Here is a 24,330-nt window from a genome sequence, read left to right as displayed (position 1 = left end):
TGACAAGAGAAAAGCGATTCCACACTGAACTTACCCATGGTGTTAAAGCCGCAAATGAAGAATACGGTGTCCGGTTTGTGCCTCTTGCGTCGATCCTCCTCCGCGTCCAGCGTGTCCACTGTCCAAAACCGCGTCCAAGGAAATCTTTTGCTATAAGGAACAAGAAGGGCAAAATTCTCGATCTGTTTCCTGACGGCACCGCAGACACTCTTACATTTCAATCTGTTGAAATCAGGAGGCTGGACTTCCAACGCTTCTCTGCTGTTGATTGGCTCAACTCTCCGATAGTGTTTCGAGGTTGTGCAGAGCTGCGTTGCCATTGGTCCAAAAGTTAAACTTGACAAGTTCACAGATAATCTCCCCCGATCGCCCTCCTCGTCTTGCTTTCTCCCATCAGAAAGCAAATCAGGGGTTATACCACCAGGAATGCGTGTGTTATTGTGACAGAGTGAGTATAATGCAGTACAGAGATGTTGAATCAACACTAATAGATAATATATTTACCAATGATATTGACAGCAAAATGACAAGTGGATTACTTATAAATGATATTAGTGATCATCTACCAGTATTTGTGGTTTATGAGGGCCAGTATAGAAAAGAGAGGCCAAAAACAAATCTTTTCTATAGGAGGGTGACGAATGAACAAGCTGTAAGGAGGCTAAAAGAGGATTTTATGGGGCAAAACTGGGAACCAGTTTATAAGAATGTTAACACTCTGTTATAATTCTTTAGTATATTGTGTGGTGTAGAAGAGAATCATTTACTGCTTGCAAACCAATGATGGTAAGATGATGTCAGGGGGTAGAACTGGATAAGTCTGACTTCTTCCTACTCCATTCAAGCATGTTCTAGGTATAAGCAAATTCATATTGGATTATTATTGTTGGATATGTGTAAAATTATGTGTGTTGACATATCGACTGTCTTTACATGCTTGAATGAATAAATCAAATCAAATCAGATCCTTCACCTGAAATGTGGCGCTAAATACTAAGAAGCCAAAAAAATCCAGTTGGTGGCCGTGACAAGGAAACATCGCCCGCAAAAATACTAATATTCCCTGGAAAGCGCGCACCTGTGTGTTTTCAGTAGTTGCCTGTATTGTATTATTATTATTATTATTATTATTATTTGCTTTATGTTTTTATAAAAACTATATTTTCACAATAAAATAACTGTTTGATTCTACTATGAAAACACATGGGAAATTTGACTTTGGGTGTCTTTAAGCTCCACTGCACCACACTTCATTCCAAGCTTTTCAATTGCATCATTAAGGAAAAGGGAGCAAATGAATGACTGGTTGTGTGGAGTAATGTAAATTAGCCTCATCACGTTGATAAGCTGTATTTATCACTCTTTTCACATTTCTTTCCTGTGTTTTACTCTCCTTTGCGCATTGACTGCACTTTGAAAAACAAAAACAAAAAAATGTTTCACAGGATGATGTTTTGCTCAAAAGGCAAACATGTTTTACATTTGGAAACGTCTCATGTAGTTTGAAAGTAGACTGCATACTTCCAGATTTAACACTTGTGCTAATTTTAAATCAAATATTATTCATTTTTGTCATATGTGAAATTTTAAGCTATTGTTTTAAATAAGTTATTTTAGCTTTTTTATTTAAAACTATTTAATTTGCATTAAAGTTGTGCGTCAGACGATTACGCACAGCAGGTGTTAAGGATACGCAGGGTTTTAGAGATCTTGAATTATTAAAAAATAACTTTTTGTTTTAACCTTTACCCAGTTACCCATCAGGCTCAAAGTTTGCAGAGCAGGGGGGTAAACACTGGTTATTTCTACCGTTACTACCTCTGCATTCAGTGACTGCTTGTATAGAAACCTCACTTGCAAGCAACAAGAGATTTGTTGCTTCCTGACACTTAAAAACAAACACGATTTACCGTTTCGCCTTCAGTCTTTCCCATTTGGGTTTCCTCTTGCCGTATTGTACAAAGGCCAAGGCGCATGACTGACCTTCATCTCTGAGTAACCTAAAGGGATCAGCGGGTGTGCAAACATCAAATGACGCTCCTGTACAGCAATCAGGAATATTGTTGAAAACCTCTGACACAGAACACCGAAGCAGCTGTGACGGGCCAACGTGTACACAAAGCATTCATCAGTTTTGCACGCTCAGCTCTGTCGGCTGAATACTGGAGAGTAAATTCATCTTCATCCCATTTACTTTCTCCACTTTCTCAGGATGGCATAAACCTCTGAAAGTACACAGATCGCAGTGTGCTCCGACTCAACACTAATCCAAGAGGCGCAAATTCACGCTTTTCTGGAGATATTTGTACCTACAGGAGGGGTTATTTGCCTTAGGATGACCGACTGGGGGTCTTAGTTGGTTCTTTTTTTATTTACCACCATCACCGCTAGCCCCCTATATCCCCCCACCCCCCGTTCAGCTCCCAAGCCACTAATGCGTCAAGGATAATGTTTAGCCTGCCGTGGTGAAACGTGCTCACCTTGTTTCCACTGAGGTGCCTCTGGTGACTGAAATAACAAAAGGTCAGTGGTGAGGGATTAAGGGTCTCCTCAAGCAGCTACATCCTCACCCTTCTTAGACAAAACGCACATGCACCTTCTTCCTTTTTACTGCCATAATAGATGTCCAACCTGTGGACACATGACACTGCAGGCTCAGCGGGGGCCAGCACCGGTTTTTATACTGATCAATGACACCACACAACAGCTGGAAATTATTCACATTGAATTGCTGATGGTAGAATTTTGAAATCATCGTCGAAACGATTAATATTACCATTATATACTGCTTATAATAAAATGGGTGCCAATATAGAATAAAGAAGTCTCATATGTTTATCATTAACCCGTCAAGTTACCGTATGTTGCTCTTGAAGTGAATGGAGTCTTTAACGTAGCCTAAACTGTGTATTCACTGTACAGTCTGAAAGTATAAGCAGTCTTTAGTAAATAAATGTTTAAGCTACTGATTTTTACTCCACTGTAATCTTTTTGTCCGTCCGTGAACGCCACGCCACTGCTAATAGGCCTTCACGCATGATTTCCAGACTATACATGGCTGTCACATGCCTTGTACTCCTCACAAGACCGAAATCGTCCATGTCGAATTGAGTCGTTCCTACCGCCTGTGAAGGCAACACGTCAGACAAACTGTAACAATGAACTCAAAGCCTCGACAATAGTCCCCTCACCCTGCTCCTGAGGTGGAGGCTCACCCTCCTGCTGGAACTTTACATAATAAAAGTCTACGTGTCGTGTGTCTTTAATTTCATATGAGCAGTTTGACGGTGAAATCCATCAAACAGCATTTTGTCTACACACTAGGCTGCACTTTGGTTCCGTCCCGGAGCAAGCAGATGACTGACACCTTCACGGTTTATATGCAAACATTTGCAATGCAGCGCTTTTACTATGTCTCGATAATCTGCTATTTAATGCTTAATTGGCATTCTGTAAATAATATCATAGAGACACGTACTTCAGTCTCTTGCACTCCGTCCAGCTCGTTTTGCAGTGAAGTCACTGCGCATCGGGGTTTTCTCCCTCTCTCTCTTTAGAAAACGTGATAATTTACATTATCTTGCTATCAGGCTAATATATAAAGACTAGTGATTAACAATATAATCACAATATTTCCTAAATCGGACGATGTTGTTTACAGATGTGTTCCTCTATTTATCTTTTGTGGACTTTATGGAGCAAACCCAATTTGTCCCCCCAGCTGGATGCTGAAGCTGCTCAGCGTCTCTTCTGGTTGGAAACTTGCACTTGTACCTGTTTGTATCACAGTTGTGTTTCATGTCGGTGTTTGCTGTGGTCATAACTGCTTTCACGACGAGAAGCTTTTTACTGACTCCACACTGTGGACCAAGGATTCTGGCCAAATAGATTTTTGTGTTGCTCTTTTTTCTTTCTTTTAGAAAAACTCCTGAGTGTTCCACCGAGGTCGTGGTCCCCACCACCAGGATGAAGTAGAGGGGGGGGACCTAAAATCAATTTGGCAACATTTCGGGCTGACAGTTCTTTATGGGTGAGTTAAAATGTTAAATCCTGGTGGAGAGTTTACATTTCTCTCTTCAAAACCTTCATATCTGCAGTAATCGTGATGTAGGTGTTTGCGCCTCTAACCACTCTCAACCTTTAGGCTGCGTTTTTAGAAAAGTCATGTTCAGGCGTTCTACACCAAACTTTTAATCTGGTTCCAACGCCAAATATTGGCATTTATAAATCATAGCGACTTTCTATTCATTTCTTTCTCGCACCGCAGCGATAATATGAGGAAACCACGGTGCCAGAATCCTGCACAGATCCACCCGAGTTTGTTTACTTGTACATGCTGAACTTGCAAAACAGCTATAAACTCTGACACAGGCACTCCCACCTCAGCTGTCTTCACTGTGTGTGAGCGAAGTCACTTTTGGTTTTAATTAAAACATTTTGAACAAGTGAAGGAAGACATGAGGAACTTTTATCCCAGCAGTTGTCACCTCAGTGAAAAATAGGCTCCGTGTTTCTCAGGCTGGGACTGAAACGTGAAACACAGACACGTTGCTGATTGCTACAGGATTTCGATCGGGTTTGATCGAAATATCATAAAGAACGAGTCTCTAGGCTATATAAATTATAGGCTCCCATCCCGTCCCCACCCCCAATTCTGCCTCCCCTTCTCAGCAATGGAGTTTGATCCATGAGGAGGCGGTAAATAAAAGGTGAGTAATGATTTGGTGATATTCAGTGAAACGACCCCAAAATAATCATAAATCAGTTGCTTGTGTATTTAAAATAGTTTTTCTTTTGCACCGCCGTCGTTGTATGTCATTACAGTTAATCACTTTTTAAAACAGTCTGTTCTTACACTATGATCGTTGAAACAACCGAATGAATTCAATAAGTCGCTTCCTCATTTTGGTCGGAATCATTTCATGCTTGAAAGATCAAGGGAATGTTAGCTGTGAAATAATAATAATAATAATAATGATAGTTATACGTGTTTTGTATTTAAATTCATCGCCTGTTGAATGTGGTTATCTCTGTAGGGTGATGATGACGACGCAGGGAGTCGATGTCTTCTCCGTTAACTGTCAACTGTTTGGACCAGTTACTGAAAAACAGGTCACCAATATTGTTTTTCATTGGTTTTATTTGATGTCATCTGCGCCACCCAACATGTATTTTTTGCGATTTAAACTCCTCCTCAGTCAGATTATCTGATCATCTTCATCTTCCTGGGATGCAGGAAGTTAGAAAAGAATTAAATTCACATCAAGTCGATGATATTTCAGATCAGTCTTTAAATCACGCCCGATCAAAGTACATACACAGTCATAAATCATGAACTAACATAATTACAAAAAACCCATCAATTATCCATCATGTTTTTGTTTTATGAACTGAAAGTGGAAGTTGTTGTTTACATCTTAATAAAGGCAACAACAGGAAAGTTGTAAACTAATAATATCATTGTTGTAGCTGTAGTTTTTTGATGAGCTGTCAAATCCACATATTATAAAATACAATCAGTTATTATTCATCATTCAGTTTATTTGGCAGTGATTTCTTGTTGATAATCAGACTCTTCTTCCTCTAATTCAGTACAACCTGACATCAACACACACCAGGTTTTATCACTTCAACCCACCTTCTGTTTAGAGACAAGGAGGTGAAGTTGGATTAGGACGCTTTGGGTGTTATCTGCTTCCCGATTCCTTTTTATGGAGTGTGAGGTGGATTTTCATGCCTGTACCAGGCTGCGGTGCGCAGATTGTCCGCGCAGCAGAGCGGTGAAATAAATGCCCCCAGTTCACGGTTTACTGCTCCCAGTATAAGAGGATGCGGGGAATGTACGTCACCACTAACTAGGGGTTAGAGCTCTGCCATGTCACACTAACTGTCCCCAGACTGGCTGACATGCGGAGAGGTACAGTAGGCCATGTGTGTGTGTGCTGCTTTGAGAAACGAGGCCCAGTGGTTTGTCACTCAGAAGCAGCACTAACCCGGGTTAAGGCTGAGGAGGAGGTGATGTCCTCTCTAGCTGCTTGATACAAACAAGACAAAGACAAAATGAAGCTTTGATGTGTGGGTGTTCTTGCTTTTTGGAGAAATGTCGCCACTGATGACACCATTTAAGTCATTCTGCGGGTTAACACTTCTCCCGGACCAACTTTAGTGCGGCCTTAATGAGGACTAACGTGGTGTAGTCCTGTTTCACAGGCTAGGCCCGGGTTTCAGCAGAGAGGGTCAAGAAGGCGACACTCTTTGGCATACATCACTTTGACATTTGCCCGTCTGGGACCTGGCATTCTTTACTTTTACAGATTTCAGTCCGCCCTTATTTGGAGCCGTCTGTGTCCCGAACCAAGGACAGCGAGAAAACCGAAGAGCTCTAGGTTTACTGCGCTTTTTACGCGGCGGTTCCTTTGTGCAGGAAAGTGCGAATGGGCTCTTGATACAGACCACACGGCCACGTTCTGCATTAGGAATCCTTGAGTCATACCTGGACTGGGCTTGTATTAAATTTCCTCATTCATTAAGATCCGTGCAAAAGCGCAGAGACAGTCCTGCAGTTAGTCAGGTTTGGGCATACGAGCTTCAGATACTAACACAACCTTATTGAATTACTGAGTGGCACTAAGTGTTCAGTGTCCTCATAAACAAGCAGAGTCAGATGTTTAATGTCAGTGACAACTGTGACAAAGTACTAGGCCCTAATCCCATAATATTTCTCTTATTTAATTAGGAGCCTGCCGCCAGGAAAATAAGCAAATTAAGCTTAGGTATGACATTAAAATAACGTTTCTTTTTTCTTTTCAAAGTTGAATAGCGTGTGATGTAATTCTGTGTGTTTAATGAAACAGAGAACATTTCACAGGATTAAATCAGTGGCCTCCGTGCAGCCTGGCGATGCTCCTGATTTAAGGTGAAGCTGCAGCGTGTGACTGTAACATTTAATGACAAGTTGCATGTTAGTGAAATGAGAAGCAACGTATTTTGGCACAAGGCCCAGGATCAGTGAGGTGATTTCACTGAAAGGCGCTATTTTGTGAGCAGCAGAAGGCCAAAACCAGACACTGAGGAAAAACATCTCTCAATTGCTCCCTGGTGAAAACCAAAGCGCCGAACTCATCCCTTTTAATCTTAGGGATTCTCTGTGCGTGCGTGTGCAGAGGGTCAGTGATGCTGCTGATCACTGTCAACCGGTTAGTTCCCAAATACAGTGGCGCCATCTGGTGGACATTTAGGAACCAAACCAAACTGTGTACAGTGTTTTTCACGGGACGGACACGACCATTCAGTGGTGTATAAGCTTGAATTTAATCATGTGTAAGACTAAATGTATTATTGTTTTTTGTTGACTGCTTCATTTTATAAATAGCTACAGATTAATTTTGGTAAGAACCCATCCCATGAAAGTGAAATGAGGCCCATTTTGTGTGTTTTAAATGTGAACTTTTTCAGTATTCATTGTTTATTTCTTGTTTTATTTACTTCTTCTTGTGCATGAAAACCTGTTGAGCTGAGTTCTTGTTAATTTGTTTCCCTTTTAAAGGGATGAATGGTGGCTGTGTAAATCCCATGGGTGGAAAACTGTGAGGACAGTGAGCTCGGCCACATCATCCCAGCATCTACAGTGTTTAGTGGTTCTGGATTCTAGCTGTGACACTACAGCAATAAAGCACCAAGAGCCTCTTTCATCCTTTCAGATGATACTCACCCTCTGCATTTTGAGTTCACTGAGACTCTGAGACATTCTTCTCTTGACTATTACAGTCAAATGACCAAGCAGACACTTCTGAGGAACTGTCATGTGTGTTTTACCAAAAGATGAGACTGTGTAGAGTTAGTTGTGTTTGCAATGGCTCTGTACTGGTTTCCCCTTTTCAATAAAGTCTGAAGTGAATTAACCTCCCCCCGACACTTTGTGGTTGGTTGGAAAATAAAAGATTGGAGGAGGGCAAGAGAGAGGAGTGTGTCAGGTTTAATGTGTGGCCTGTAGAGGGCAGCCAAGTATCACAAGTCAGGTGCAGCACTGACAGCTTCTGGTCTTAACATGTCACTCAAATGTTGGCAAAGTAAAACTTATTAGATCTGTGATCATTCTGGTCCATTTATTGTTTCTTCCTACAGATATCATCAGCTTACTGGGGCTGAGGGACTGAGGTCAGCACACCTGAAACAACTCAACTCAAAGGTAAGTGGTGTTTTCTTTGCTTTCCCCAGAGAAAAGGAACAAACATTTCTATCTTATCACTGCAGACAAAATGTTGTGATTTGGAATTCAAGCTAAATAACTGATAATTCATAACACCAAACACACACAGAGCTTAAAGGAAACACTGATTTGTTTTCTTGATTTCATGCTTAACGTTTAAAATGTGCCTTTGCTGTTAATTAGCATTTTACAAGAGCTGGCTCCTCTTCGCCTGTTCTGTGTTCATGAAAATCCCTTGGCGCGCAGTGGCTTTGCATCTTAAAGCACCGTCTAAACAAACCTGACTTTTTGACACACTCGCTGAGCAGCAAACACACAGCTGCCTCACAAGACCCCGGTTTGCTGCAGAGAGCGTGATGTGTCTGCCAAACTATTATCCCCACAGCCCCTCTCCAAAATGCTAATTGTACGTACAGGACAGAGAGAGAAGGGAGAGGGCAGCAGCAGCAGGTGCAGCTGCTGAAGCACGATGCTACATTGAGCCGCCACACTGCTGTGAGGAGTAACAGAGGGGTCGTTGTGGCAGTTCAGGTGACTGATAATCAGAGTAGGATCAGATAAACATCTCGGGGATTGCTTTCGTTTGTTTACTGCAAGGTCACAGCTTGATCCGTTGTGTAGTGTTTAGACTTGAATAGAAAATGTAGATGTCTGTAGATAGCATAGTGGTGTCATGGGGTGGCACTCTGTTCAGTTTACTGGGATAAAAGCACTACTCACTCTGTGAAAACGGATGTATAATGTCTTCTGGCTGTGGAGGGAGCTCGGCAAAGTCTGAGAAACACAATGTAAAAAGACTATGAAGCTGAATTATGGGGAAAAACAAGAACTAAATGGCAGGATATTTCTTCTCTGCTGCTGCTTCAGTTTTTAACCAACAGTTTGTTTGATCCACCTCCTTATTTGAGTGCACCTCTAGAAATGTAATCATTTTAACTGTAACTTTTCAAAAGTAATTGTTTGAACAGCTTCACAATAAAAGCAGTTAGAGGCCTGAGCCAAAACAACAGTTGTTGGAAGTACTTGGACCTTAATTGAGTAATATAATGAACTGAATTCTTTTACTCCTCTACATTTCAGAGGAAAACATTCTTTATACTCTTTACAGTTTAATAGACATTAGATCAATGTGTAAAGCATAATGATAATACATCAGGAATCATGGTAATGTCACTCTGAATGGGCAGTTCTGCTGCAAAGTGAGGACTTTTGACATTTTATTTACATTTTACATGCATGTGCTTTAGCAGTATTTTGGATGCTCAGCTTTTACTTGTAACAGAGCATCTTTATATTGTAGTGATGTAATTTGACTTCAGCTAAAGATTGGAGTACATCTTCAGCTCTATCAAATGCACAGACTCCATTTATTTTAACCGAGCTATAGCTGATCTAAAAACGTGCTGAGGGGCTTCACCGGTGTCTCCATTAAAGGAACTAATGTTTTATATTTCACATGTGTTATAAATCGACAAAGTGGCTCCATTTTAAATCACGGGTTTGTAAAGGCTCCCTCTGCAACGTTTCGTTTTGGAGTCTCTAGTTTGTCAGGTCCAAATTGTCCAAACTGTCAGTTGTTTAGATTTCAGCTGCGGGCTCCAGAACCATGTGAGAAAACCTCCATTTGCCAGAGGAGGGATTGGGAATGAAGAGCTGAACAACAGAGTAAATATTTGGCAGTGGAGAGCTCTTGGGAGCTGCAGAGGACCCTCTCTGGCTGAAGCCTGCTGGTGTTAAATAGATTAAGGGTCTGCTGGGTCATTGTGGGCAGAAAATTCCCGCTCTTTGAACATGACTTTTCTTTGCCTTTGCGTGTTTTTGCTCTCCAATTGAGTGGCTTCTGTGAACTACCCACTCATCAAACCTGTACTGTAATCCGCTGGTGTTTGTCAACCACTGGGAAGCCGGTGTGTACACAGAAATAGTACTTGAAGTAGGAGCCCCATTTCAGACCTCTCAGGTTGTAGTGATAGTCTCTTTTGTCTTTAAAGTTGCTAAATATTGTTTGTTTTCCAGCGAAACGCGTGTGCGTAATGTGCGTAAAGGTTTTTCATTGGGCAAAAACAAACGATAAAGGCTGATTTCAGAGCACTTCGTGCTCATATTAAAGGTCACCGACTTTGTTGAACTCGGAACATCTAAAAGGATTTTAATAAGCATTGAATCACATGTGTAATGCTGCGCTTTACTATAGACTGGGCGGCATTAGACGCAGAGCAGTAGATAGTGTCCCACATCCTATTCAGCACGATTCAAAACCATGACAACACGGAACAAGCTCGGATTTATCCTGCAAACCTAAAGGACATTGTGCCTGGGCGTCAATCAGGCATTATTGCAGGACTGAACAAATGCAAAATCTTGACTGGAACAAATGCTTCCAACGGGTCTCGGGCGCGGGGCTACATTTTCCCCTTTTGTTCCCCTCCTCTGGTTGGCATGTATTTGTGTTCCCTGTCGTCCGACCACCCAGGGCGACAGGGGAGACATGTCCACCACGACTCTCCTCCCGGCCTCCTGCACCTCGCTGAAGTGGAGGAAAACCGATATCAATTACTAAATTAAAAAGAAAAAACCCGGCTCCAAATAAGGCTCGATTCATAATTTGCGCCTGAACGGACAAAAAGATATCAAGATATCAGACTTGGGCACAAGATGATCGGGGCAATTTAACATAAACCTAACAATGTATTGTCAGAGGTTTTAGCATCAAATTTAAGAGGGTAAAATGAAGGTAAATAATCCATTAGAAGCCACAGTGTTCCTGGGTTCTGTGCGTGCAGCAGGACAAGTGATAGATAATCTTCCGTTAGTGTTTATTAATGAAGATACTTGTCAACAGTTGTGTCTTAGGAAGACTTTTTAAAGTAATACTCTTTTACTGCATTGTTATTCATACGCCAGTGTTCACATATGCCACACAGACTTAGTTGTTGAAACACATTAAAACATGTTATTCTCAAAACTTCATTATGTTAACATGAAGCTTTTAGATGCGTCCTGAAATAAATATCACCATAAAGTATCCAGAAAAGTTCAAAAAGCACGATTTTCCTGTTGAAAATCATTTATATATGCCATAGGAAGTTTCTGGATCCAGTGTTTGGGAATTCTGTGCCATCTATAAACGTCGCCTCTGATGGACGTATTAGTTAAACCAACTCGCAGGCATCGCGCTAATTGCTCACTTTGTATGCAAATGTTGGTTACATTGTTTGGGCGAGAGGAGGAGGGGGGAAGAAACGTGGGGGGGCAATTTGATGATGGGACGGGCTCTGTTGTCAGTTGCCACCCAAGACGTGATTCAACTCCAACAATTACCATTATCTGTTTCCCAGTTTAAGGATACGGGACGAATCTGTAATGATGACGAGTGTTTCCTTCGCTCATTGTTGAAGCTCTTTTTATTCCTGCGCCTCTACACCTACCGTCACTGGGTAACAGCACTCGAGTCATTCAGGTACTCGGCGTAGGAGGGGGCTTTATAAGCGAGCAACCTTGTGTTTGCAGCTTCTGGAGGGTTGTTTGTGTAAACACTGAGCCCAGTGCACACAGCGCTGGTGTTTGGACAGCGCGTAAAGTAGAGAGGATCCGCTGCGTTTTGTCTCGTCCTTGGATAAAACGTGTTATTTTGAGTGCTGGCCTCCTTTAACGAAAAACAAACCGGATGGCTGCAGCGACCAAGTTCAATTTTTCTGTGAGGAGCATCCTGGATTTGCCTGAGCAGGATACGGAGGTAGCACCGCGGTCGTCCCCGGTCTACTCCTCCTGCTCCTCCAGCTCTCCCTACATCTCCTGGGTGGACTGCGACCGGAGCCTTTGTACATGTAAGTGTATATTTGAAGCCATGGCAGCTTCATGATGCTCAGTTTGTGGAATGTAATTTAATGAAGTTTCACTTATCCATCCGCCCTAGATTTAAAATATTGTATTTTAAGATTTCTTCTGAACTTCAATCGAACCTTTATCTAGATAATTCGATATTTAGATTAGATGAACTGTACAACCTCATCAAGAGAACAGTTTAGAGGTAGATGTAAATAGACAGGCAGAATGTTTGGACTAATCTGTATCACTGCTTTCTGCAGCTTCCGATGAAGGCAGTCTCGAGGCCTCTCCCGACTCAACCAAACCGGATGACTCGTCCCTGGACTCGGAGCCCGACAAGAGCAAAAAGAGCAAGAAGCGTCGAGTTTTGTTCTCCAAGGCCCAGACTTTGGAGCTGGAGAGGCGCTTCCGTCAGCAGCGCTACCTATCCGGCCCAGAAAGGGAGCAGCTGGCCCGGCTCCTCAGCCTGACCCCGACCCAGGTGAAGATTTGGTTTCAGAACCACCGGTACAAAATGAAGAGAGGCCGGGCAGAAGGAGCGCTGCAGGATGTGGAGATAGCGCATCCTCCAGTGCTACGCAGGGTCGTTGTTCCGATCCTGGTCCGGGATGGGAAACCTTTTCCCTCCTGCTTAGTCGACACAGAGAAACCTGGCTGTTTACATCTTCCCTCTCAGGCAGCTCCCTTCTCCTTGGCCTACCCCTCTCTTCAGCATCACTCCCCGGTCGCTCTTCCTCCCAGGTACCAGCACTTACCCACCGCCGCGGCCTCCAGATTCGCCTGGAGGGACTTTTGGAGCGACTCGGTCCACTTTAACTCTTTCAAGTAAAAGGCCTCATGTCAGTGCACAAACCTATTTAGAATTGTATCAAATGTTTTATTGAAAGTTTTTCAAATTTTCGAGCAGCTCAAGCGTTTATATTTTTCACTGTAGAACAAAAGATATTTTGCACATTTTATTTTGATATTTTGCGCGTCTGTGCCTATTTTTACAACTCTGATATTTTCTCACATATGCGCTGGTATAGCCTGTAGATTTTTAATTATCCGGCGTTTAAACATATTTGTATAAATAAGTGTTGTTGAAGGTAAAAATGTACATTAGGCTGCAATAGGCGGTGATAGAAGAGGTAGCAGCAACATTATTATTATAGCCGGAATGTTGGAAGGAAAATAATGCTATTTGTTGTCTTTAAGGAGATGTTGTGTGAAGGATTTAACTGTTTCTTTTTGTGAGCAAATATTAATAAAATCCCTGACATATATTGTATGATAGGTTTTGTGTAATGTGCTTTCTTTGTCAAATTTAGCCCCAAAAAGTGTGTTCATTTCTGAAAACCAAGAGTTTTCAATTTCTCAAAGTCAATTTAGCTTATAGGGCTGTTCAGTGGTTTTAACTTCATATAATACAATAATATATAGTATAAAATATATTTAATTTGTAAAATCTAAATGAAGTAGCGGGTCGTGACAGGAGCCCAGAGGGGTTTTTGATACAAAAAAGACCTTATTATGCACAAACATCACATCTAAAAGGACTGGATTTGCTTAGGCTTAAGAATACCCAGTAACCATTACAGCCTCTCCCACTATGGTACCCTGTTGAGCTCATTTTCACTTTTATACAATTAACATTTGTTATGCAGAGGTAAGTGGGACAAATATGTAACTCATAGTCTGTGTACTGGTTAGCAAATACGATTTTTTAAAATATATTTGCAACATGCTGAATTAAAGCTAGATGATCGGCTTGATTCAAGCACTAATCTTAAATATTTCACTGGTGGAAGGAAGAGAAATCTTTCATTTTGACTTATGTTGCAAGACCATAGATTATTTTGTTGTTGCAGCTGTTACACTGTCAGCAGTGAAATTACTTCAAGAAAATATAGAGAAACACAGTTTTGTTTATTTTTATTTTCTTAGATTATAAATATGCTTCAGTTATTTTCATGCTGTAGCGTTGCCTCGACAAAGTGTGTCCCATCTCACTTAAGTCCTGCTGTATATCATGACAAATATGCCTCAGTGTTTAAGCTCATGTCAGTATTTCATCAGTGATGAGGGGGGTCTTCTGCTTCCACACCCCCTGTAATGTTGTTTGCATGTCCTGTGACCCTGCAGCCCATCGTCCCTGTCACCTGGTCCTTTGTCCCCCTCGCTGGGGCCACCTTGTATCACATATGGAGGGGACTGGCCAAACCCCTCAGCTCGCTGCATCTTCCCTTAAACACTCTTTTTGTCTGTGTCCCCCTGTGAATGGACCATTGTCCCTCATCCAAAAGGGACCTAGACAAAATCTTTAGTGTTTCAATTCTCGTGATGTTTAATCAGTCTCTGGGACAGATTTATGAGGTTTAACTGCACAATGGTGTTTTAGAGCATCTTGGGGTTTAAGGGTGACAAAGACAGGCTTTTAGAGGTTGCCATTGGTTTTTTAAGTTGGTCAGAAGAATTGTCTGAAAAGGATGGGCTTGTATTAGCCTGCCCATCCTAGAGTTTTACTCCCTGGCCTGCCCCAGGGCCCCTTTTAGGAAAGTTATAAGGACCACGTAAACTCTGCCACAAGATGAGTTTTGTTAATAACAGATAATATATATTAGTATTAAGAGCCCAGAGAACATTCTCTTTGTTCAGATTTTGGTAGATTTCAAAATTGTCTTTCAGTTAAAAATTCATTTCACACCCTAGAGTTTTTGAAATCTTTTTTTTTTTGGACAGAATTTATTAAGGTTTGTGTTTGTTCATTTGCAAACAGTTCATTATCTAAAAAGTTGCAGTACTGGCTACAAAGCTAACAAGCTATAGTTTTTATATCACACTTGACTCACCTCTGAATATAGTCCACCTTTTTAGAAGGAGAAAATCCAGTTTAGCTTAAAATCTATGTGCAGTTTTAAATAAAGATGTTTCAGGAGGACAGAGGCATGTTCAGGTAAACTCTGCCTATGGACAGTAATTGGTTATTTTTATTTATTGGTAAAACAAAGCATAAAAACATCACACATAGCACAGACAGACATGGCGTAACAGACAGTGAGGCCAGTTTTACAACTGGGGTTGGTGGCAGGAAAGTCAAAGGAAAATCAAGTTTAATAGATAAGAGGAAAAAGTGGATAAAGCATTTAAAACGATGATAAATAAATCAATTTATTAATTTGAGTGTGCAATATGTGACAGCATTTGGAAGAGAGACTAGTGACGCCTCTGCTGGAGCTCTGAGGGATGCTCCTGAACTCACTGCGTGTGCACGGCAGCAGGTGGAGCGAGGATGTGGTCGACTGTATAGACTCAGGCAGAATACAACAGATGGTGGTGGTTGTGAAGGTTTTCCTAACTGGTTTAGCTAAATGAACTGAAGGTGGACCAGCGTATAACAGTGCAATCAGAATGAATTCCATAAACGTGTATGAAGATAAACAAAATCTAGTCTGCTGATGCCTAATGAGCAGTGTTTGGTTGTTCAACAGCATTTTAATGCAACTTCTCAGTATGATAAATGGATGAAATGTTGCTTATTTTTATTGAATATTTGTCTTGGCATTTATATTTTTAATTTAAACGATGTCAGTAGCGTCCCCGGCTCTGAAGAATGTGTTTATACAATGAGCTACTTTTCAACTTTATGATCTCTTTAGAAAAAAGTACAGTGTACTTCCACCCCATCATCACAACATGTGTCTTCAAGGGTGGGAAATTCAACCAAACATGATTATTGTAAGAATGTTTCATTTTAATAAATTTACATAGCACACATAAAAGTAAAGTAAAACCACTTGGTAATTTGCAAACAAATTGTAAATGAAATATTTCCCAGCCTCCCTTCTGTTTATTAAAATGTACAAATGAGAGGTCAGACCTACAGAGTTTGATTTAAAAAATAATAAAACAGGATTCCTTGCATGTGGGGAGACGATTTAAAAGGCCTTAAAGACAAAAACCTGATGTAGAGGAAGTGGATGAAAAGGAGCTGTAACTCCAGATGTTTGCATGACATGCTGACCCCTTCCCGATGGTGGAATTGAGGTACATTTACTCAAGTACTGTACTGAAGTACGCATTTCAGGTATTTGTGCTTTACTTGAGCATTTTATTTTTATGGCACAAGTTGTAATTTTTACTCCACTACATTTGTCTGAGAGCGTAGTTATTTTACTAAATAAAATGCTTGCATAAAATAAAAGCTTATGAAATATAAATACAGGTATGCCTGATTAAGATAATCTATTTGTTTCCTGTTGATATTGATTTAAATATTTTTTTCATGCAAAAGCAGTACCAACTATTTCATGGCACCAGCATCTAAAATAAAAGGTGCCTTGCCATTGAATTTATTATCTGTTGGGTAGACAAGGCACCATGAAGGTAACTGTGGACTCACTGTTTCCTGGTCCTTTTTTTAAACAAACCAGTTAAAACAAGTAACAAAGAAAGAAAAAAAATCTGCAAATTACTAATAAACGTTGACTATAAAATGTTGTTTTGACATTAATGCATGAGTGATAATAATCAGGGAACATTTTTCTGAACAGAGTACTTTTACTTTATGTACATTTCCCTGATTGTACTTGCATATACATAACTAAAACGGAGTATTTTCACAGTGTGGTATTAGTACTTTTACTTAAGTAAAGGCTGTGAATACATCTACACCACTGGTTCCCATCCTCAACAAGTGTCTTTGCCGTTTATGCTCCAGCTCTCCACTAGATGGCGCAGTAACACACTGTATCTACCTGCTGTCAATGTGACCAAGCTGTGTGTTTGGTTATTACGTTTGTCCACTAGGGGTCGTGCTTCACTGAAGAATCCTCGCTACTATGCTGCTTTGCAGCTGCTGATTGGCACAGAAAGATGGCTGCCCGTAGTGACGTATATCTGACTGCTGTGACGTCATGCATCAGTATTTGTCCTACCTGTCCTTTTGACCGTGATGGTCAGTCCACCATGGTGGAAAAAGCTGAACGTGCCTTTCTTCCAGACAGTGAGTTGGTGGATGTGACTCTATGTGTCACCAATAATTAATGTCACTTTCTGTGAGGCACTATAAAGACTCATGAGGTCATCATCATTTGGCGTGTGTCCTGCCATGGTGAAGCGCACGGTGACCAATTTTCTTTTCTTTTCTCACCTCCCTCTCAGCTTCTGTTTATTTCTGCAACTCATTTCCTTGTAGCTCAAGAGTTGCATGGGGGGGGGAAAGTCAAAGGTTTTGAGGAGAAGAAAATCCTCAGGGGAGCCAAAACTGTCAGAGAGTAAGGAAGCAATTATCTGGGCCCTTTGTTAAAATGAGATTTAATAGGGTCTGGTTTGGCTGCTGCAGACTTGGTGCTGTGGCACAACAACATTAATCATATTTGTAACTTTTTATATTAAATGTGGCCATAAATGTTGCATGGTTTTGAACACAAATACCTCAAATTTAAGATGATAATTTGTGCAATACGTGTCCAGATGTTTGCATCTTTTTTTTTAATAGTGGGTGGTTAATTATTGGGTATAAGCTGATATTTCTGTACTTGTTAATATAGTATTCCCCCGGAGTATTTAATATCTTCTTTCTTTCTCTCGCTGTGTCCTTCGATAGCTTATTTCTAATTGGACAAATATTCACAACAAAATCTTTACTTAAAAAAAAAAATCATTTCTGTTGGACAATAACAGAAAGCAACTTCCTTTTTGCTTGTTATTGCGCTACTTATTTTCCCCTTCAGAAGTTGTTCTCTGAATTGTATCATGCACTAATCAGTTCAGAAACAACAACCTGAAGACTCGATAACAAAGGCTCGGTAGCCTCATACCCGCCACTTCAAAGTGTCCTCATTATTCTGAGGAATTAGCCGGAACATTTGGACTAATTACCGCTAATTGGCCGTAATAGCCGTGTGCCAGATCGGGGAAAAGGTACTGATTTAAATGATTAAGAATGTCTTAGGAAAAAAAATCCATAATTAAACAAGACGTAAGCAAGATTTACCTTTGATGCAGAAACATGCTGTAATTTTAATTACCTGCGATTATATGGCCTGTGAATTACGCGCCCGCTCCTCAGCTATCATCCAAACAATTTATTTTAATTGTAATATTTAGCCGTCGGCTATATGATAATATTGCTTCATTAAAGATAATTGTAAGGCAACAGGAAGATATGGATTGCTGATGTAGGCGACGGGGCTTTTTAAATTGGACCAGTGCGTTTGCATCTTGCACTGGAAACAGTGCGTTGCTTCTCCTGCTATAATATACAAGCAGCCAGAAGCTAGAAAACTGTGGACCTGTGGCTGCTGATCCCCGTGACCACGTTAGTGATCAGCGTGTCACTGCAGTAACGGGACTTTACTGGACACGTTCACACTGGTGCCGAGTCTGGCCCCAGTTTGACAACTTGTTGCTGAGGGTGCATTAAAAAAGAACAATAGCACTAATCACAGATGTTCGGTTTTATTTAGGAAATGAAATAAGAAGCAGTGTTTTCGTTAAGGAATAAGATGGATCACAGTGTTACAAGGGAGTGTGTCTGCCACCAGAAGACGCTGTGTTTCTTTAATTCCTGTATAAGGAGAAATGGCCTCAAACTGCACACAGACATCTGGCAGGAGCTGGTGGCATCAGCTGAGTAAGACCGAGGTTTTTAAATAATATCTGCTTTATTGTTGTAGCAGTAGCTAGAGGTTCAGCTCCGGTATGACCCCGACCTCCACAAACTGTGTAAGTTAGAAGTTATTGCATCGATATCAAATTGTTTATTTTTTTATGTTGTATGGCGACAAATCTGTAACTGGAAACCAGGAGATGTGATGAATTGGTTGGCAGCCGAATGGAGACTTGTACTGGATTAAAGCAAGTGCTGGGCATATTATAAACGGGGCGATAAATAGCATTGAAATATAATAATAATGATAATAAACTGATTCCTGTTTTGTCATCTCTGGTGTGGAAATCGCAGGAAAAAGTCACATGACGGTTTTACGGAGAAGTAGACTTTTTTCCACTACACCAGATCAACTTTTCTTAATTGCAAATGTATATCGAAAACCTTTTCTTTAAGCCTCTGCGTAATATCTCCAAATCTTTGGAGTAAGACATAAACGAGTTAAACTTTATGGCTCCTTGAGCATTAAGGCAAGGCGCTGCTGAGGGCTACCTGGCGTTGTGCTGCAGGAGAGTACTTGAACACCGTTAAGTTAACTTCACAGGAGAGCCTCTCCTACTCCAGACTCTCTCTCTTTCCTTTTCTTTTTCTTTTTTTTTACCGCGTGTCTTAGGCAAGTGTGTGCATCTGAATCTAGGTAACATGCTGCTTGAGTCCAATGATATCAAATGAAAAAAACCAGGGAGGTTAATCATTTACGCAGCCACTTAACACGCGGATGTGTATTTATTTACTTATCAGTATCAGTCAATTCCCCTCCCCGCAAGTGCACTTTTGCATGTCTGAGTATGATAAGGCATAACACAAACAATCCTGCAATCACTGGAGGCCTCTCATGGCCATTAAAAGTCAGTAGTTCAATTGAGGAGTGGTTCTCCAACTCTCAAGTCCATATAGGCCTCCTTTCATCAAGAGGCCCTCGTAAACATCACTACAGTTAATAAAGTGTATTGTGGTCACTGCAATCCCAAGTTGTAGATGCGTGTTTATCAGAGACAGCAACAAGTCATAAAGTCCAAATGCAGCAGCTGCAGCCGCCGAGGTGAACATCTATGATCATGTACGGCGCTTATGTTATTGTTAGTGGGAGGGGAGCACATGTCTTGTAAGTGAAATTACGCTCGGCGAAAGGAGGCTAGAACTGTTTTGTATTGTTGCCGATGCCCCGCCTCTGATGGTAGCCTTAAACCTGGCACCCAGCTAAAACAAACCAAAGCCAGGACCGAGCTCCCACTCAATCCAATTAAGGCGGACTTGAGGCGCTCTCCTACGTGTTCATCTACCAGGATCGACGTTGAGACAACAGGAACCAGAGGGGCTTTGGCCAAAAAAAAAAAAAAAGGAGAGAGAGAGAAGGAGAGATTGCCTTGCCTTCTAATTTCTCCCACTCCAGCCCCAGAACAATGTCGATGAGCCCTAAGCATACGACTCCTTTTTCTGTTTCCGATATCTTGAGTCCCCTTGAGGAGAGCTATAAGAAAGTAAGTATGGAGAATAACAACTTGGGGGCACCTCTCACTTCTTACCGGCAGCCGCAGGTCTCTCAGGCGGCGATGCAGCAGCACCACATGGGCCATAATGGGACTGTGTCTGCGGCTTACCACATGACTGCTGCTGGTGTTTCTCAGCTGTCACACACGGCCATGGGGGGCTACTGTAACGGCAACCTGGGCAACATGGGCGACCTGCCGTCCTACCAAGACGGGATGAGGGGCAGCGCCACGGCCACCGGCTGGTACGGAGCCAACCCAGACCCGCGCTTCTCCACCAGTGAGTATCCTACACCTGTACTGGGACTACAGCGTTGAGATATGACATGGGACAGGCTACATGCTGAAATCCAGGATTTGCCGTGTATGCACTGTTCTTATTGCGTTTAGGGCTCGCTGTGTTTCTGTCACCTGTTTGTGCGTAAAGGTGGGCGCCATCCATACCATAGCACTGTAGCTTAGATGTGCGTATTTTTATTGTTTAGCAGGACAAAAATCAGGCAAACCTGTCGTGCATTTCATCCACGTTGTGCAACATCTGGAGAAATTTCACCAGAGGAGCAGCAGCTTTCCCTCGAAGCTTTGCGCGTTTATTGAAGATTGATTATTAAGTAGCTCAGACTCCTTTATCGCATTAACCCAGTGATAATGTACAGTCAGGTATTAGCTGAGAAATATTGTTGATATAATTTGGCATCTTGATGATCTATAGGGTAAGGGTGCCTACTTCCGTGAGAATCATTTTGAGATGTCTGCTCAGCTGTTTACCAAATACTGTTGCACTTGTTTAATCATTTTCATTGCGGCTACTCAAGTTCAAGAAATTATATAGCTTTATCCGTCGAAACCACTTTCTGTCTCCGGACCTAAACCAAATTTTCTATAAGGAATTCCACATAAATAATTATTTTTTACCGTCTAACATTTGGTTCAAGCCATTTTTTAATTTCTTTCTATATATATGTTCCTTTTTCTTAGTTTCTCGCTTTATGGGGTCGTCGTCAGGCATGAACATGGGCAGCATGGGCAGCCTCAGCTCCCTGGCAGACGTGGGTAAAAGCATGGGCTCTCTGTCGAGCACCCCGAGGAGAAAGAGGCGAGTGCTGTTCTCCCAGGCGCAGGTCTACGAGCTGGAGCGACGCTTCAAGCAACAGAAATACCTGTCGGCACCGGAGAGGGAGCACCTGGCAAGTATGATCCACCTCACCCCGACCCAGGTGAAAATCTGGTTTCAGAATCACCGGTATAAGATGAAGAGGCAGGCTAAAGACAAAGTGTCCCAGCAGCAGATGCAGCAGGAGAGTGGCTCCTGCCAGCAGCAGCAGCAGTCCCCGCGCAGGGTGGCCGTGCCAGTGCTGGTAAAGGACGGGAAGCCGTGCCAGGGCAGCGGCCACACGCCCACATCCTCCGCACAGACGCACCACCAGCAAGGGGGCAATGTCATGATCATGTCCAACAACACGTCCGGCCTCGGGCAGCATCAGAGCCAGCAGGTGGGAAGCACAGGTCACTCTCCAGATTTGGCACAGCACTCCTCCAGTCCGCCGTCACTGCAGAGCCAAGTGGCCGGCCTCTCCCACCTCAACTCCCCCGGCGCAGACTACGGCTCGGCCCTGCAGTGCTCAGCCCTGTTATACGGCAGGACGTGGTGACAAGAGGCGCCGGGCTTGATTTGAACTCTCTTCTATTTAAAGAAAAAAGACACTTTTCGGTCAAGACTTCGACTGGTTTCACTGTAAATGTGCGCATTTGAACAAGCACCGAATGAATTCGGTGCAGCTCTTCCTGAATTTTCACAATTTGGAAGGAAGTGTGACTTGTGTGGAAGAAACACATGCCCAGAAACTGCGGATGTGAAAGTCTTGGGATTTATTTATGTAAATTATATTGAGACAAGAGAAGAATCAGCAGTGAAATAGACCGCAGAACAGGGAGGCAAATAGACTTCAGGACTGCTGTATATGGGTGCTGTTAAATCCTTCTTTACAAACACACACACACACGATGACTGATTTCTAATAGGATTTAATGTAAGCCGTAGATCTAGCTTGTATATTTCTGTAAAAGGTTCGGATTTTAGCTCTCTGTTGTACAAAGTTTTTGACGCTATTGCCGGCTTGTTGTCGTTTCATTGGTATTTGTACGTTTTATTTCTTTGTAACTTATATAGATATTTGACTTACTACAAAACAGTCCTATTAATAAATTATGGAAACATGACATTTAAGGGTTTTTGTGAGATATGTCAACACATGCGGTGTTAAATGCCAGGAATCATTTGAGCAAAAAATGAAACCGGTGCGTTATTATTATTAATTATTATTGTTATTGAGTATATTTGCTCGTTTATTATTAGATTGTTCTTTTTAAGAAGTGAGTTTTTTCACAAGATACTTGGGCTTATTGTGAGAAAATGTCTTTTTGTTTTTTTTACGGTTACAAAAGTGACCATCTCAGAAAGCAGGCGCTCCATGTTGCCAGGTTTGGGTTTGGAAAACTACTCCCGCTTTTTATTCGGACATTAAAACACTGGCGCCTTATTTTTCTGTTCTACTGGCTGAGAAAGCCCACACTGGCCAGGCTTATCGCTCAATGCTGCGGCTCTCACACAAGCATGCCCTGCAGAGTAAACGGAGCCTTTGTGCGTGTTTCTTTTCTCTTTCTGTGTGTCTGTGTGCCGACTGTGTGAGTCAGAAAGGTGAGGTCTCTCGGCTCTACATCAAACACCAACGCTGCTCAAAGGGCAGCTTATCCATGAAATCCCTGACCAAACAGCGCGGTGTTCTCCTCAGACACAAACCGGCGAGACGAACTATCAGCTGCTTTATCAGTGATCAATCAGGGAATTGAAAGGAAACTGCTGTTTGTTTCTGCTGTCCATAACAAACCAGCACAAGCCTCCACAAACATTTTTATAGGTTCAAATATATTTATTTCTGCCTATAAGCCTATATAACCATGAAAGAAGGAAATGGCCGCATTAAAAGACCAGACTGTGATTTATTTCTCTGTTGATGTGGGATCTGTAAATAAAAGCTATAATAATCATTAGAGACTATTCTTCCGACTAATCTAGCTATAGGCGTTAAACTGTAAACAACGCGGTTGCTAAGCGACGGAGGTAACGATAGGTCATTTTGGTTTACTGCAGAAATTAGTTGTTTTCATTCAGTGTTGTCCTATAGCTATAATTTGAAAAGCTTTCGGTCTGGATAATAGGCCCATATAGCACAGTCTGACGGAATTTATATGACAAAACAAAAGTAAAATAACAGTTTTAATGTTTACTTCGCTTTAAGTGAAGATTTGAAGCACACATTTTTATAGACTTCCCTTATTTGTCCTGAGCTGTGATCATTTCATTGTTTTATTCTATAAACGCTTGACATTTGTAGGGCTAGGTCGTATTTCTGACCCTGCTCACCCTTTTTATTTTATTTTACTTAATTGACTTTTTGGGGAGCTCCATGAGCTTTAGTTCTGGCTGTAAATGGACCTCGTTAGTCGGTTGAACTGTTCAAATCTTTGCCCTGTTGGGGTCTAGAATAATTTAGAAAGATGCCTGTGTTTCCTAAGCTATAGGAATAAGTTGTGTAATATCCTAAACTGCCTTCGGTTACTGCTCACATGCCGCTGCGTTAACGCTGCAGGCCTGGTGTGCGCGCCTCGCTCCTGTTTCCCCACCTGCTCGTCATTTACATGGCTTCACTAATTTTGATAGATGGTTTTCTTGGTCATCTTGCTCGTATTTACTGTATCCAAGACCAAGAACTACGCCTTTTCAGCTGTAACTGTGAAATGCTGTGTTGGCCTTGGCTGCTACGTTATCTGGGTATTATCAGCGTTGTGCTGGTGTTAATGCAGCCGCTGAATGTGTGAAGAAAACTTTGAAAACCGCCAGAGCTTCAGTGTTTTGGCTTCGAGTCGGACTGGGAGTGTTGTGTACTAAATCGTCTCAGGTGACACTTTTATCTGCATTTAACTTTCAAAAGAAATGTTTTTGATCAGAATATGATCAGGGAACGGAGAATTCCCCCCACAAAATAGGAAACTAAGCTCATACTTGCCTCTTTTCTACTTTGCGTTTATCACTTTAAGCCAGAAACAGGTCCAACTTTAGGTCACCAGCTTTAGGTCTCCCCCAAAAGAGG

At 41.8% G+C, this 24,330-nt stretch overlaps 4 protein-coding genes across 7 annotated transcripts in view; 3 read left to right on the top strand and 1 right to left on the bottom strand.

Annotated features, from left to right (window-relative positions):
- The window catches only part of pax9 (paired box 9), a 7,351-nt gene extending 7,177 nt beyond the window's left edge, over positions 1–174 (bottom strand). The window contains exon 1 of the mRNA XM_020608005.1: positions 35–174. Within this exon, the coding sequence (XP_020463661.1) occupies positions 35–38 (4 nt within the window). The 5' untranslated portion in view covers positions 39–174. The remainder of the gene's footprint in view (positions 1–34) is intronic.
- Positions 1–24,330, top strand: part of slc25a21 (solute carrier family 25 member 21) — a 129,261-nt gene that overhangs the window by 92,070 nt on the left and 12,861 nt on the right. The window contains exons 12-14 of one of the 4 annotated variants that reach the window (XM_020608011.1): positions 3,921–4,030; positions 8,125–8,188; positions 20,222–20,232. In XM_020608011.1, the coding sequence (XP_020463667.1) occupies position 3,921 (1 nt within the window). In that variant the 3' untranslated portion in view covers positions 3,922–4,030; positions 8,125–8,188; positions 20,222–20,232. Of the gene's footprint in view, positions 1–3,920; positions 4,031–7,546; positions 7,605–8,124; positions 8,189–20,221; positions 20,233–24,330 lie in introns of those variants that run through there. The other 3 variants (XM_020608007.1, XM_020608012.1, XM_020608008.1) reach the window with 3 other exon arrangements.
- nkx2.9 (NK2 transcription factor related, locus 9 (Drosophila)) lies at positions 11,756–13,265 on the top strand. Its single transcript, XM_020608016.1, has 2 exons — positions 11,756–12,030; positions 12,298–13,265. The coding sequence occupies exons 1-2, from the start codon at positions 11,877–11,879 to the stop codon at positions 12,864–12,866; spliced, it is 723 nt and encodes a 240-aa protein (XP_020463672.1). The 5' UTR covers positions 11,756–11,876; the 3' UTR covers positions 12,867–13,265.
- Positions 19,756–24,291, top strand: nkx2.1 (NK2 homeobox 1). Its single transcript, XM_020608004.1, has 2 exons — positions 19,756–20,459; positions 21,158–24,291. The coding sequence occupies exons 1-2, from the start codon at positions 20,093–20,095 to the stop codon at positions 21,829–21,831; spliced, it is 1,041 nt and encodes a 346-aa protein (XP_020463660.1). The 5' UTR covers positions 19,756–20,092; the 3' UTR covers positions 21,832–24,291.

This window comes from Monopterus albus, unplaced genomic scaffold (genome assembly GCF_001952655.1).
Source record: "Monopterus albus unplaced genomic scaffold, M_albus_1.0 scaffold90.1, whole genome shotgun sequence".
NCBI classification, from domain to species: domain Eukaryota; kingdom Metazoa; phylum Chordata; class Actinopteri; order Synbranchiformes; family Synbranchidae; genus Monopterus; species Monopterus albus.
The sequence above is the reverse complement of the archived record's forward strand: the minus strand, read 5'-3'. Positions and strand labels throughout refer to the sequence as shown.